The sequence below is a fragment of the Cryptotermes secundus genome, unplaced genomic scaffold (assembly GCF_002891405.2).
Source record: "Cryptotermes secundus unplaced genomic scaffold, Csec_1.0 scaffold630, whole genome shotgun sequence".
Taxonomy (NCBI): domain Eukaryota; kingdom Metazoa; phylum Arthropoda; class Insecta; order Blattodea; family Kalotermitidae; genus Cryptotermes; species Cryptotermes secundus.
This window is the reverse complement of record NW_019720573.1, coordinates 640512-656396: the sequence shown is the minus strand read 5'-3', so window position 1 is coordinate 656396 and position 15885 is coordinate 640512. Positions and strand designations below refer to the sequence as shown.

At 43.1% G+C, this 15885-nt stretch overlaps 1 protein-coding gene across 1 annotated transcript in view; it reads left to right on the top strand.

Annotated features, from left to right (window-relative positions):
• LOC111869373 overlaps nucleotides 1-15885 on the top strand; it is a 48369-nt gene that overhangs the window by 26280 nt on the left and 6204 nt on the right. Inside the window, exons 9-17 of the mRNA XM_033753416.1 lie at nucleotides 329-479; nucleotides 1039-1174; nucleotides 2462-2624; nucleotides 8248-8577; nucleotides 9818-9955; nucleotides 11608-11767; nucleotides 12682-12867; nucleotides 12957-13159; nucleotides 14272-14431. Coding sequence (XP_033609307.1) covers nucleotides 329-479; nucleotides 1039-1174; nucleotides 2462-2624; nucleotides 8248-8577; nucleotides 9818-9955; nucleotides 11608-11767; nucleotides 12682-12867; nucleotides 12957-13159; nucleotides 14272-14431 — 1627 coding nt within the window. The remainder of the gene's footprint in view (nucleotides 1-328; nucleotides 480-1038; nucleotides 1175-2461; nucleotides 2625-8247; nucleotides 8578-9817; nucleotides 9956-11607; nucleotides 11768-12681; nucleotides 12868-12956; nucleotides 13160-14271; nucleotides 14432-15885) is intronic.

Genomic DNA, 15885 nt, shown 5'->3' with positions numbered 1-15885 from the left:
ACCCCTGGTCTAGTGCTTTAGATCACTAAAAGACCTCCGTCTGCAGTCTCGAAGAGTAAGCCCAAGCAAGAGGCTTGATTCTTGCTTCTTGGTTGTTGCATGTTGGGCTCATTCTGCGGCCCTGAAACGAAGACAATATTTATCTCCGAAACGCTGCAATAGTTCAATGCAGACTTACTCGTATCTAAGGTGAGGTGTGTCTAGTTACATACAGCCTATATCTTTCGGGTTTCGTTTCGAACAGTCCCCCTTCTTCTCCCGTATCTTACGTTTTATTCAATTATTTGCAAAGACAATTGGCTCTCGCCCATTCATTTGTCTCTGTCAGATGATTACAGATGTGTGGTTCATCAAGGATATAAACATGGCTGTCAAGAAGATTGCAGCGATATCTACCTCGCCTGTGTACTATTATGAATTCTCGTTTGACGGACCGTTTGGAATAATTAAGAGAATTTGGGGCGCCGAAAATTTACCAGGCAAGTTCCCTTTTGTGGAAAACAGACAACAAGAGGAAGGCTTAGGAATTTAACAAAGTATCCCGGAGGTACGTTTTATTGTCAACCAAGTACTCCACCACTTACATCGCTCTCTCATAGAGCTGAGCCCTTCTTGAGAAGCCGCCAGTTGTGCAGCTACTCAAGAACTTCCCAGCATTTTATGGGACCCGAAGGTTCATTACCGTCTTCACAAGAGCCCTCCACCGGTCCCTATCCTATTCCAGATCGATCCAGTCCATCCCATCCTAACCCATCTCTCTAAGATCCATTTTAATATTGTCCACCCACCTATGTCTTAGTCTTCCTAGTGGTCTCTTTTCCTGTGGCTTTCCCACAAATATCCTACAAGCATTCCTCTTCTCCCCTATTCGTGCTACATGCCCTGTCCATCTCATCCTCCTTGACTTGATCACTATAATTATGCTTGGTGAAGAGTGCAAGTTATGGAAGTTTTCTCCAGTCCATCACTTACATTACAGACAATAACAGTACAGTAACATACAAAAGGTTAAATGCCGGTTGCGGGTAATTGTTTCAGGGGCTGCGCACGCAGACGAACTGGGGTACCTGTTTCACATGCTGCTCACGAGTCGCATCGTCCTGAAACCCGAACACCCTGCCGTAGTAACTCAGTCCAGAATGGTCAAACTGTGGACAAATTTTGCCAAGAGTGGGTGAGTGAAAATCGTGAAGTAAAGTTGAGTATTTGCCAAAGACAAGCTACGAAAGCATATAGAGGCGTGGAGGTAAAACATTATGCACTCTAGTCTTCGGCAGCAGTTGAAGGTGAGTGGTCAGGGGAGGTTCAGTGCGCCGCAGAGCCGTCACAGAAGCGGTAACTGAGAGAAGTATCAAACAGTCCCTGCAGTACTTGTTGAGTTCCATTAAAATATGGTGGCACATGCGCAGAAGACAAGTTTCGTGTATAGGTGGAACGGAAAATTCCGTGTTTTCTTACAGCACATCTGAGGGGCAGAACCGCTTCCCTTCCATCGCGCCGGTTTGTGTTATCACATAGTAATCGCGCTCTGCCTCTACTGTCCAATCACTTTACTTGCCGAGTGATGCAGCAATACTGCTCATATTCTAATTATTTCATTAATAGTCGGACGTTAATATGAAAGATTACAATCCATGTCAGAATCCAAGCAGATTTCTTGGCGTCTGCTAGAAATGTGTAGAGAGACAACGAGATCTGCAGTTTCTTACCAGAATCTGAGGGGGGGGGGGAAAAAATTCATGACAATTTTTAATGATCGGCATAATAGAGGTTATCGCTTAGAGGAATGGCTTGTATTTTAATGTCTAAATAGTTTAAAATACGGATTACGGATACGGATAAATGTTACACACATGATTAAAAACTGGCAGCTTCGACTAGCAGAAAATATGTGTTCTCGGTGTATTGATCTTGCAAACATATTGATTTATTGCTTTGGTGTAGACTGAAGTATGTCCTTTATAAAAAACCGACAAGTCAAGTTAAAAAATAAAATATAATATTAATTTGCTCTCATGTAATAAAAATATTTGCTCCATACTCTATGTAATGGTAACACAACATTTACGCGGTGGCCAATGCTCCAATTACAGGAACGTGAAGTTATGATTGGTTTTAAGGAGATAAAACTTTCAGAAACGAGTTATAACTTCCTACAGTCTTAGGCCCAAATCAGAAGGCCGACTACATTCAGTGCAATTCTCTCAACTATAGAGCGCACCAGCGCCCACAACGAGCTTAGAGAACAAATTCTGAACCTGTGTAAGTTTTGAGGTTTTCACGGCGATGACTATGAAGAAAGTCGTCTTCTGAGATCTGGCGCCGTGTATTCTTGGTTTTAACCGACGTTTCGGAGGAACGTATCGCGTCCATCTTCAGGGCAGTTGAATCGCCATGCGAATACAGAGAGCAGTAGCTGCATGCAGCTGTTCACCAATAACCGTACATTTGTTTTGCTCAGAAACCCGACGCCTGAAGAGGACCCACTTCTGAACGTGACGTGGCCATCTTACACCACTGAGGACCCGACATACCTCAACATCGACCGGGAACTGAGCTTACGGAACAACTTGAATAAAGAGAGACTGCAGTTCTGGGAAGATCTGTATAAATCTGTACTCTTGTAACTACATATGTGCATTTCGTTGCTTGTGTCTCCAGTACAGTTTTAATTAAAACATCACACAGATCTGCATATTTATTTAAGTAACGCTGTCCGCAAAACAGAAGCAATTATCTGTCTTATAATTAGTGGATCCTGATTCAGGCGAAACAGGTAAGCTCGTTTCTTTGGAATTAAGTGGAACACACACACACACTGATTAATTGAGCGAAAACTTATATACTACAGAGAACAACACAGACACTCCGTTACACACTGATAGGAACTGAAGTTGGGTCTAAAAATAAACGCAGAAAAATAAAACTGTGTACATATTAACACACGGTGACCAGAAGGGAGGATAAAAATATAATAGAAAAAATAATAAATGATTTGGCAATGTTGTTTTTAAGTTCCTCCAAACACCGAAAGAAAATCAGGATGATATTCTTGATAGCATAGAGGAGATTACATTCCATAACTGCTGACTGCCTTACAGCTTACAATCCTTTCACCTTACTGCGTCAATATGCAGAGCTACAGCATCAGAGTTGTGAGATTCTGGCATGTTTTTCATCGCCTGACAGCGAGGGCGGTACAAACCGCGCACAGACCTTCCGTTTGCCCAAATCCTCGGTCAAAATTTGGTGCACAGTACTTTTTGGTATTCCCAAAAGCTCCTCGATGAGTCTTGCAGAAACACATCTGTCTGATGCAAGGATTTCGGTCTTTTTTTTTTTACATTTTCTTCAGTGCGACTTCTTCTCGGCTTTGATACACGTGGAGCGTCTTCAATGTCCTCCCTGCCGTCACGAAATACAGCATACCATCGAAAAATTTTCGAGCGACTCGAACAATCGCTACCGTACGCTTCTCCGGCTGTTTTGCCTAACTTCAAACAAAATTTGATGTTGGCTCTCCGTTCAACCGCCATTTTCCGACGAGCGTCAGAACAGCACTGTTACATTCAAGGTCAGAACACATGATGCAGCGATGCTTGCGCTTTGAAATTATAGATAGCCACAGCTGAAACTTCAAGAATCTTACCGCCACAACTCGCCAACAGATGACATTGCAGGGCAAAATTTAAGAAAAAAAGAGTCCTAACGGATCCTGGACACACCGTGTATATTGGGGCTAAGCATGGAGCTTCTACTAGTAATTACTGTAAAAATAATAGCGCACTAAAAAGGGAAAATGTAGAGGTATGCTTGTGCTTAATTAGGTAAGCACCACGCTACGACGAGTTAGAGTAAGGCGTGGAGGTACACGTGGTACATCCACATTTTCTTGACCTTGGCACTGGATGGATGTGAGTGGTCAGCTACACCCCACGTTAGCTTTACTCCGGGGGAAAGATCCCCGGTATCCACTGGGTAGGAGGATTTGTGGGTCCCAAAGCCGATATGGACGTTGTGGAGTAGACAGCTGGCCCCTTCTAGGAATCGAATCCCGGCCGTCCAGTCCGTAGTCCGTGGTTATGACTGAGCTATCCCGGCTCCATAACAGGGCAAATGACCTTGATGTGTTCATTAGTTATCCAAAGAACTTTCTTATTGCTACTTATCACGCTGTAGCTCTCACATAACAGGCAGCCTAAGGAGTCTCTAAGCGCCTGTACTGACGCGGAGTGAACAATGGCAGTGCCACTGGTTGCGCATTGCATGATAATGCGCTGTCGTGCATTGTTGTCTTCGGAGGACTGAAGGCATTATAATGGGCGTCAAGTATGAGAAAGCATATTATTAGGGAGTTCAAGGTTGAGAATTTGATACATGGCAAATAGCCCTACTTAGCGACGGGCAGTCAATGTTCTGGACGAGGACCGAGGACCTTCTGACTTCTCTGTAGTGTTTTGACGCTCTAAAGCACAGTGGTTGCTGCAAATGCCATGTGGTTTGACATTAATAGCTTTGCATTTTGCACACGAAGCGTGTTTGTAGCTTTCGTATAATTCTCAGAAAGAAATAAGACCATTATCAGGCTATATTTGTAATGGCAGTGCAGTGAGTTTTCCTGTGCCAAAGAAACTGGATTTTCAATATGACTGTTAATGGAAGCCACGCCTCCTTCAGCAGGATGAAGATGCACTGGCTGTTACTCATCTCTGTGAAAATAAAGTCAGGCAGTAAAGGTCAACACGGCGAAACTCCTGTTGCACAACTGAAAATGCTTAGCACTTCCTTATACACAAGACGTGGTTTATACAAAGCCAAGGAAAATTCTTCTCAAATAATGATGTCCCAATAAAATATTAATTAATTTTTTAATTCGTTCATCAAGGAGATGAGCTCCTTGTTAGGCCCTGGCCTCTTCTTCAGTTTCATAATCTTTTTTTACATAGTCGGTAGGACTCCTTGGACGAGTGATCAGCCAGTCGCAAGACCGCTACCTAAACACAGGATAACACAAACACAGAATAAACGCATACACACACCAAACATCCACGTCTTGAGCGGGATTCGAACCCACGATCCCAGCGTCCGAGAGAGCGAACACAGTTCATTCCTTACACAGCACGGCCACTATGATCGGCTAACCTATAAAATATATTTGAATAAATTCTTTATAAAGGTTAGGGTAAACGTAAAGAATTTCTCTGTTCTGAATTACTTAAGAAGCGCGCCATGAAAACATAAGGGACTGCAGGTACAGCTCCTCCAGGCTTGTAACTGGCATACATTAGCGAGAGGTTCGGCTTGAAATTCCACACGGACGCCTCAACCGATTCTCCCGAGACACGTAAACCTGAATTTCTGTGAAGTAAGCTTAAACGTTAAATTTAAGTACATTGCATTTTACAAGACATTCATAACCAAAAGCAGGAATGGAAGACAAACAGTAGTAAAATTATTATGGACATCCCATAAGAATGTTATGATTGCATTTAATAATATAGGGGAAAGAAGAGGGTAGGATTATAAAGTCCAAAAGCATCCGAGGTTCATAGAATTTTAAGTCTTACTGACGGAGATCTCATGTACTGGAATCCCGCCAGGAACACGGATAATCTCACCGAACTGCTGACGGTTGTATCCTAGTGATGGTCTCAGCTCTCATCCAAGATGTCCTACCGCTAATCTCCAAGAGAGTACAGAGGACGCACAGAGTGCAAAACCAATCATTAACTCAATGGCGCATGAAACCCGAACGTTCATTACTGCGTTCACAAGAGCCTACAGTCCTGTCTAAAATTTCGTAACATTCCAGGTGATAAGGGCACAGCCTTCCACTCAACCCACAGTCTAAGGAACCACTTCCTGTCTGTTGTCTGCGACTAGTCATTGAGCACATTCTTGGCTATCCTGCTCTCAGAGGCAGTCCTCTCCATCCGCAGCTAGGGGACACGGACCAACTCAGAACCCAGAATAACGGCAATATAATTCTTACAGATGACACAGAGAACAACGCACGCACACAGACATCCATGCCTCGAGTGGTATTCGAACCCACGATCACAGCGATTGAGCGGGTGAAGACGGTTCATGCCGCGAGGTCACTCTGATCGGCAAAATAAGTTACTGTTTATTTTTAACATTCGTACCTATCAAAACTCCATTTAACGATTTTATAGAAACAAACAATTATTTTTTTTTGTTAGTGGGGTGGGCCTAAGTCCCTTGTACTGCGGCCACTTCTGGCCTAGATGATTGTGGAGCAATTGGTGGAATGAAGATTGGCAGGGGAAATCGAAGTACTCGGAGAAAACCTGCCCAAGCGCCACTTTGTCCACCACAAATCCCACTGGACCAGACCGGGGATCGAACCCGCGCCGCCGCGGTGGGAAGCCAGCGACTAACCTCTTGCGCTATTGCGCGCAGTATCATCCTTACTAACGGGTTCTGTCTCGTAAAGGTTGGCTTGCAGTCCACGCATCGGACACTCTCTCAGATACATTCACACTGAGCGAGTCAACACTGACTCGTAATTCATATGACCTTTGATCACATTTTTAGAAGATACAGTGATTTGCGTCTTCCTGGATATAACACTCTGTAGTCTGCTGAAAGTTCACCGATGTTTCGAAGGAACATATCGCCTCCATCTTCAGGACCGAAGACCTGCAGAGTCACTAAACCTGCCTGTTTTATAATGGTATTTGCTTCGCTTACTCTTCAGGCCTGAATATGGAGGCGACATTTTCCTCTGAAACATGTGTTGGCTTGCGACGGACTGCACAGTTCTATGTCCCAGAAGGCCGAACTTTTTATAATCTCCGCTCTGAGAATCTCAGATCCTTCCAGATATATTCAGTTTCAGAACTAGCAGTCTGATTACCTGTAAGAACGCAAATCTTCAGGCTTGTTTGGAGTGAAGCCTATATTCATTACAGATAAAGGTACAGCTGTCCCTGTGCTTAACTAATTAAGCACTACGCCATGAAGGCGGATGGGGGAGTGGATGTCTGGACTCACGTTTTCTTCACGTGGGCACCAGTTGGAGATGAGTGGTCAGCTTCAGGCCCCGGCCGCTTTACCCCCGGAGTCTAGGTGGACCCCAATGCAGGGCTCGAGGACATAAAGAAGTGAAAACTCTTGCCCCCACCGGGACTCGAACTCCGACCCCTCGGTTGTCCAGCCCATAGCCAGTCGCTGTACCGACTGAGCTATCCCGGCGCTGCATATTCATTACAGACAAGCAATAACAGTAACATAAGAAGAAAACTTCAAGAAGTATGTTTAATTTTTGAGAAATCCTTCTGCTCGAAACACTTTCATATATATATATACTGATTATAACTGCCCAGGGTCAGTAGCTATCAGTTTATAGCCATCGCATTAAAAACAAATGTTAAGATCAGCGACAGAAAATTATCAACAAGAGTTAATACTGAATAGGGAATAAATCTGTAAAAATTAGTATTAGTAATGTTCTCCTTGAAGAAATAAAATTGTTAGTGTAATTAATATAAAAAGGCCCTTGGCTCTTTCCGGTGATTCTTCATGAAATGATTACCTAATGCGCAGTTCTGCGGTCATCTGATAGCTGAAATCAAGAAGGAGACAAACATCTCAAACAAAGGTACGTTTCTCAACGCAGTTCATCAGTAGTAGCTCTCCTTCTCGAACAATTTCCTCTTTATGATTACTACAGTAGCTTATACAGGGAAAGTACTCTAAAAGGCCGTAACACTTTTACGTTTACTGATTCCATGTACCGCCACTGTAGCCTATCCTGAGCCCGAGCCCTTTCATGCTTGCTGATAAGATCCAGTTAATATTACTCTCCTCTCTGCTTAGATCTCCAAAGATCTCAAAGATGAGCTGTGTCCTGTAATTAGTTTAAAATTTGACAAAATTACATTTCAGCAAATGAAGAAACAAAAAAAAAAAAAGCTTAAAACAAGAATATTAAAAAGCTTGCCTCTACAAGTAAGTCGTCTGCTACAAGGGGTGCAACCGTGCACACTGGCTTAGCTTTTATTCGGGAGGTGTTCAGTTAGAACCTAAGCCTGAACACAGATTATCCTCAGTCCCTCCCGTCAAATCCGGATGGTACCTCGACTGGACTACGACTGCTTCCCCTCAGATCGTTTCCAATCATCCTGTACTCGACTGTACATGCTCTGAGATGCTGACGGCGCTGTAAAATAAACAGCAAAAAACTAGAAGCGATTGCAAAAAGCTCTACATTTCGGTCGGAAGATTGTAGTCTCACACAGACTTCTGCAACGGAAGGTTTTCGACCTTAGCGATATCTCTGTTGCCTCTGGTAGAAGTGGACCGTATCAAAACTTGTGCCGCGTACTGTCACGAAGTCTGCTTACACGTTTCAGCGACATGAAGTGCTGTGTAGCTGCGGTCTTCTCGGTCCTGCTGGCCAGGGCCTTCGCTGCTCCTTCCGACATGGTGGTCCAGATACAAGAGGGATCCTTGAGAGGCACAACCCTAATTTCGCCACGCAGCAACAGAACCTTCTTCGCCTTCATGGGAATCCCCTACGCTAAGCCGCCTGTACAGAACCTCAGATTCATGGTAACGTCTACACCTGTAACGGCCTGCCTCTCTTCCTTGGCTCACCGACAGCTCTCACTGTAGATTAAATTCAGTTATCCCTTTGAGAATTCCACGGTGGGCAGGTATCATATATGTGAGCATTGAAAAATTCATGCTAAGACAGAAGGGGTTCCCACTTCGGTTGCCCGGGTTCGATCCCGGGTCTGGTCAAGTGGGATTTGTGGTGGACAACGTGGCGCTGGGGCAGGTTTTCTCCGAGTACTTCGGTTTCCCCTGCCAATCTTCATTCCACCAATTGCTCCACAATCACCCTCACCTATCATCTGGGGCTGGTACAAGAGGCCAGAAGTGGCCGCAGTGCAAGGGACTTAGTCCCACCCCACTAGAAATAAAATAAGACAGAAGGGGTGAGCTCACTTAGGAGGCGTATCCGCCGTTGTTACAATGGAACTTACAGAAGCAGGGTATGTCAATATGAAGACTGATCTGGCTCAGAGGAGCTTGCAACTGTCAGATTTCATGGGCACAACAATAAACACACGGAGAACTTGTAGGAACATGACCGTACCCGTATGCAATTTCCCAGGAAGGAAAATCAACTGAGTTAGTTTATCTACTCAAATATTTTCATCAGTTTTCGATCTCAATGGACTGTTTATACAAAACTGCAATTTCTCATTTAAAAGCAAATATATCACATTCCCCTAACATTTCATCAAATGTGTATTCGCATTTGTAATTCGTCCTTGGCCTCTCCGAGTTTCACCAAATCGCCAAAATGCAGCAATAAAAGCGAATACAAATTTCTCCCTACGTTTATCTGGGAATATGTTCATTTTTCCATTCCTTCATAACTGCACCTTAAATCATGTTCAAATGCCCTCTCCCTAAAGCTGCGTTCTTCTCGCGCTTCCTGCAGCACCTCATTAATTTGCTCCGCTTATAAAGCTGAACTACTGCGTTAAGCGATCTCTGTCTCCATATATTTTATGTGCTTTGTGCTTTTGGATTATGTCTCCAAATATGGACACTGACCATCAGATACGGGGTTAGGGGTAGGACTCGAGAAACTTTCGCCCTATATACTCGTACGACTGGTCATGAACCCGAGACTAGATTACCAGGTATCCACAACCATTCATCTCATCCACTGCCTTCCATTTTACGAATGCAACAATCCACACACGACATTGCAGTGCCTTTCTTTCACAAGCGGCTAAAGTGAAGCAAAACCTGCTGAACTGTTTGGCTCTTTCAGGCCCCGCAACCCCCAGAATCCTGGAGCGGCATCCGTGACGCCGTGGCTGAGGGATCAGTGTGCCCACAGAAGAACCCATACACATATGTATATGAGGGAGATGAAGACTGTCTCTTCCTAAACGTCTTCACAACGCAGGTAGGGGCGAGAAGTCTTACACGCATTTCTCATCCAAAATTAAATGCGTAAGATGTGAGGTCTTCACGCCGGCGACTATGAACAATGTCGTCGAGATCTACACGGCGCCACATCCCAGGAGACGGCGTTCTTCAAACTTAAACGCGATCCGCTGCACTGGAAGCAGCGCAGAAAATGTGAAACCAAGTTCCTTGGAACAACTGCAATAGACGCTACATCCTTAAGCATTTCCTATATGACATGTTCCGTAAAGTTTCACGTATTTAATTAAAATCAGTTCTAAAATAATTTATTAGTCACAGTAGGGACCTTCTTACACAAACAGCAGCTGTTGGTGAACCGGTATCTGATGTTACCGTATCTATAATTCGTGTCAGGTGGTAACCGGGCCACAAAATTATTAGTTAATATATGCTTACATATATTTTAGATTGACATATATATATATATATATGTCTCGATGATTTACTTTCAAATATCGATCCTTTAACAAATCGCAGGTTCAAAAAATATTTTAAGTGCAAGGGAAGGAATGACTTGCCAAATAAATGACACACCTCTAGCAATAAAAATAGAAATAACAAGTAAAATGTAATTATAAAGTGATACATAATTGAACACGTTTAATACAGCAATCGTTATGACGTACAAGTTGTAAACTATGTGGTTAGTGCTTTGTTTGACCCTAAAGGCAGTCTGCAAAAGTACAGTTATCTTATCACTCGCTTCCTTCAAGCAAGTGTCTGTTCAGACTTCCGCTACATGAGCTACAGATAAGGCAGAAATGTATGCGCACAGAATCACTGCGCATTTCTGTCTGTTCTTTCTGCTTACATTCCGAGATTACTGAAATTAAATTAGCCTCGTTACAGCAACTGAACTGTTCTGCAAGAGTGCTTTTCTTTAAAGTCACACTGAGACATAATTTCGAAACATAATATTAATATCTTAAAGGCTGAACCTCTTCTGAACGGTGCATAGAAGTTCACTTAGTACCTCTTCGCATAATGCTGCTTAGAGAGAAACACTGTTATTTAGCATTAGAAACATAGAAATCTCCGCAAGCAGAAAGCAGAGTTTTTACACGTTAAAACAGGAATTAATGGCTAACAATGAAATATGTAGGACACCCCTGATTATCCGACCTAAACTGAAGAAAATGGCCGTCAGATATCAGAAGACATCGGATAATAAGAATGACACTAAAGACACGGAGCAAATATCTACACAGCTTGGTTCAGAACTGTATTATGTAACAATAGCATGCAATTCTACTTTGCTGTGGGTGCTCAAGTCAACCTGGATAACAAGGAATTCGGGTAACCGAAGATCAGATAAACAGGGTTCTGCTGTATTTACATTTATAATATTTGCAAAATGTTCTTCTTGGAAACAATATAGTGGTTTAGTTACATCTCCTAGCAAATTTGATGCTGAACTCGGACATAATCCCAGGCCTACCTGGACTCCGATCTTCTGTCTATTTCTGTGCGAGTTTAACGGAGTCAAAGACCTCACGTAATTATCAGACAAATAATTCGAATCGCCTTGCCTCTTATAAGTTCTTTCAGTCTCAACCATTCTTCAATTAGGGTTTCGTCTTGTTATACATATACGTTCTATTTTAGATTTGGATTTCAAACTTCTTGCAGCTCGCATCCAAACTTGGACAGTCCCTCAAAGCTGTGATGGTTTGGATCCATGGTGGAGGGTGGCATTTCAGTTCCGGGAACAGGGACGTCAATGGGCCCGATTACTTCATGGACGAGGATACAGTGGTCGTTACCATGAACTATCGCCTGGGAGCCTTAGGTGAGGTCATCAACTTCGCAGTCAGTGCTCCAGTCAGATGTTCGTATTAGTGTAGTCTTATTCATGAAACAGCCGTTGCCTATTGAATCCTGCTCTGTCACTGATCTCGAGAAAATTGTTATCTTCGTGCGGCACGGCAACTGAGTTAATGGCTTACAGTGGATCCACATAGGCTTATTGTCTCCGGAAGTTTACAAACCGGTATCTTCCAAACGGATCTTCTTGAATTCGGTAGGTATTATCTTCGGTTTCCAGGGTCTCACTTTCGATAACGGTCTGCATCTTATAAAGACGAAGCAGAACAGTCCATAGGAAATACGTCATAACAATTACACCCAGCAACAGAATAAAAGTAAGACCAAATAAAACATTCTGATTGGCTAATCATTAATTAGAATATGAAAATTATTGTATCGTTGTTTATTTTGTTTTGGAGCAGTTAATGTGTGATTACCAGTAACAACTTAATACTCATATCTTGTTATCGGCATGTCTAGTCCTGCGCTACTTGCCTCGCATTCAACTCACACGCACTATTCAACCTCTACTTTGATACACATCCACGCCACCCACTCATGCTCACTAACCTCACTAAGGCCAGACTCACGACTGTCTTAATGTATGTTGCCCTGCCAGCACAGAAATTTTTGTTTCCGGGCCTCGTGAGACTGATTAAGATCATATTTTTCTGTCTTACGACTCTAGGAAACGTCCAACTACTCCCAGCAAGCGGCCACTGTTTTATGCACATAATATTTCTGGAAGGGTCGAGTGCTTTCACAAGCGGAACATGCAATCGCCATTAATTGGCGACTAGTAAAAGTGGTGGGGGTCTGTACGAGAAGTGAGACCCTCCACACTCAGGTGACAATACAGGAGACTACTTCTGTAAATTGTTCTCAATTCATTAACAGGATTTCTAAGTCTTCCAACTGCAAACATTCCCGGTAACAACGGCCTGAAGGACCAAGTCATGGCTCTGCGTTGGGTGCAGCAGAACATTGCGCGGTTTGGAGGTGATCCTGACAACGTCACCATCTTCGGGGCCAGTGCTGGAGGGGCCAGCGTGCATTATCACATGTTGTCTCCCATGTCACAAGGTCAGTTTCGCTTATGTTGAAATTATATTACGAACAAACTGGATTCTGTGAATGCATTTCTTGATTACGAGAAGAAATACTCTTTTCAGGATTATTCCATCGTGCCATCTCTCAAAGTGGAACAGCTCTCAACGCATGGGCCTTCAATGAACCAGGGACGAACCACAATTACTCCTACGGTTTGGCAGAGTTATTAGGCCACAATTACTCTGACTGTAACGAGCTGATTGAGCTCCTTCGAACAGAAACACCAGAAAGAATTGTGAACCTTACGTTTACATTGGGAGAACAGGTAGTTACTGAAAACTTACACTCAGAACAAATCTTCTAGCCTCTCACTCCATGTGCTCTCCTACGAGGATGAGGTTATCAGCGATTCGGAGGAAAGTGATACTTACATCTTCAAGGTTGGGCGCGCCAAAGCTCAAGCGGTTAGTCGCTGGCTTCCCACCGCGGCGGCCCGGGTTCGATCCCGGGTCTGGTCAAGTGGGATTTGTGGTGGACAAAGTGGCGCTGAGGCAGGTTTTCTCCGAGTACTTCGGTTTCCCCTGCCAATCTTCATTCCACCAATTGCTCCACAATCACCCTCGTCTATCATCTGGGGAGGGTACAATAGGCCAGAAGTGGCCGCAGTACAAGGGACTTAGTCCCACCCCACTAGCAATGCTGGCGCTCTTCTACCCTGAAAATGAAAGCATCAGATTGTTCCTTAATACCCACAAACATATATGACGTCAGAATTCTGAAACCAATCTAAATTTTGACTGGTATGAAAGCCTCGGTTCTCGAAACGCGCAGAATATTTGGTTTCATAATTATCTTATTATGCGATAGCGTGAAAGATAAATTGAATTCACCTGGAAAGGACACACACCGCCTACAGCGAAAGCAGAAAGCAAAGTTGTCCTGGTACTTCATTAAGCGCCACGCCATGAAGACGCACAGGAAGCAAAAGTACAGTTCCGTGCTACATGGAGGAGAGCGGGGGGACTTCCCTTCCCGGCCGCTTTAACCCTTGTACCCATTAAAATAGTTGATTCCTAAACAACAAAGAAAATAGTTACTATTTAGTTAACAATTAGGTGCACAAATGTCATGCAACAATAGTTAGGCGCCATCCTCACAGCGCGCTGAAAAATTGGCAAACCAAATATTTTGATAACAGTGAGGCAAAGTTCCTCCATGTGGCAATATTTCTAAAGAAGAAAGAGAGAAATCAATAACTGATACCCAGGTTATTTAGATCTCCGCTTATAAACGTCGCGTCAGTTTATCAGAATAAATCAGTTTCCCTTTCCTCCGACAGTTATGCAACGGGTTTCTGTTAAGCAGCTCTGAACATTGCGCATCGCTTCTACTCCGATGTAACATAACAGACTAGTGCTCTAAATGTTCAATCGACAGGGCCAAGGGATCCCCTTCCATCCCACAGCGGACTCAAGTGAATACGGCGGAGAGATATTCCTGCCGGACACTCCACAGAGGCTGATTGCAGCAGGCAGATTAAACAGAGTACCTTACATCGCTGGAATTAATTCTCGAGAAGGCATATGGGAGGTGTCAGGTAAGGAGATGAATTCCAGTTGATGTAGTGATGGTAACACACACGAAACAAATATCTGCGAAACTTAATACTTTATGGGGTTACCTCCGTCTGCTTCATTAAAGCTTTTACTTTTTACTATCAGGAATTAAATTTTGAATTTAAAGAATTACCCTTAAAGATGGGGGGCACGCGGTACCGTAGTTGGTTGAGGCACTATGTCACAAGCCGGAAGGTCGCAGGTTCAAGTTCCGATGATGTCATTGGATTTTTTCAATTGACCTAATCCTTCCGGCCGCACTATGGCCCTGGAGTCACTCAGCCTCTAACAGAAATGAGTACCAGGAATATTCTTGGGGGTAAAAGGCGGCCGGCGCGTAGGACTGACAACCTTGCCGCCATCTGTGAGCCAATTGTCTACAGAAAATGTGAGAACCTCAACATCTCACAGCCCTATGGGCCTCCACAGCCTGTTACAGGGATAGCTTTACTTTCCTTTTACTTACTCTTAAAGATAACGTATCCATGTTTTGAACACTGGAGTGGGTTGTCACCAGAACATTCTAAAAATAATATGAACACACGAAAATTAAATTTTCATTAAGATAAAAAAATGTCGTTGATTAGTAGCATTAAATATGGGGACAAATAATTAAAAATAGAATTTCTGATAAATTTAAAACTAATATAGACATTACTAGTGTCATTTGCAGATTGCTGCTCTAACAATCATGACTGGAGTTCTTGGTACCAGATATTGGCAGGTTCACAGATACATATACACTGATTATACTGTCGGGACTATCAGTTGGTTCATTTATTTCAACAGTAAGAGCGTTGCTATTTGCTTTCATGGCATGGAAAAGAACAAGAACAATTGGGCGTTAGTACCACCGCGACCCCGTTTGTGAGAGCAATGGGCACCAGCTAAAAGCAAGAGCAATATACAGGTATCATCATCATCATCATCAGTAATCTGTCAGACGACAGGTCCACAGTCTCTTCCAAAACAATTCCTCCATTTAATGCGATCTAGAGCTTTCTCCTTCAAATGACAGTATCCTCTTCTGTCCCCAAGGTCATCCAGCATCTTCTTACGTCTATATGATGATATAAACGTGTCGACCGTACCTCACCGAGATTTGTGAAAGCATGTTCAATATTTTGAATCAAATATTTTATATTTAAATGGCCCGTTTATAATGATTAAGTCTACGTTTTGGTTTCTGAGATGTTTTAGTGTACTATATATGGATAAATACCGTCTTAAGTGCAACAAATTTTATTGTAGTTTTTTACTTCTTTTCCTCCTCCACACTACATGTTTCGGCCCTAAATGGCCATCATCAGGTGTGTATCACTCACGTAGCTGTTACACTGCTTGTTAAAATTTAAAATTACCAGTCTTTCTAATTGTATAAAATCTTTGTTAATCTACACGCGTCGATTTGATTTTTAAATTAGCACTTTTTAAA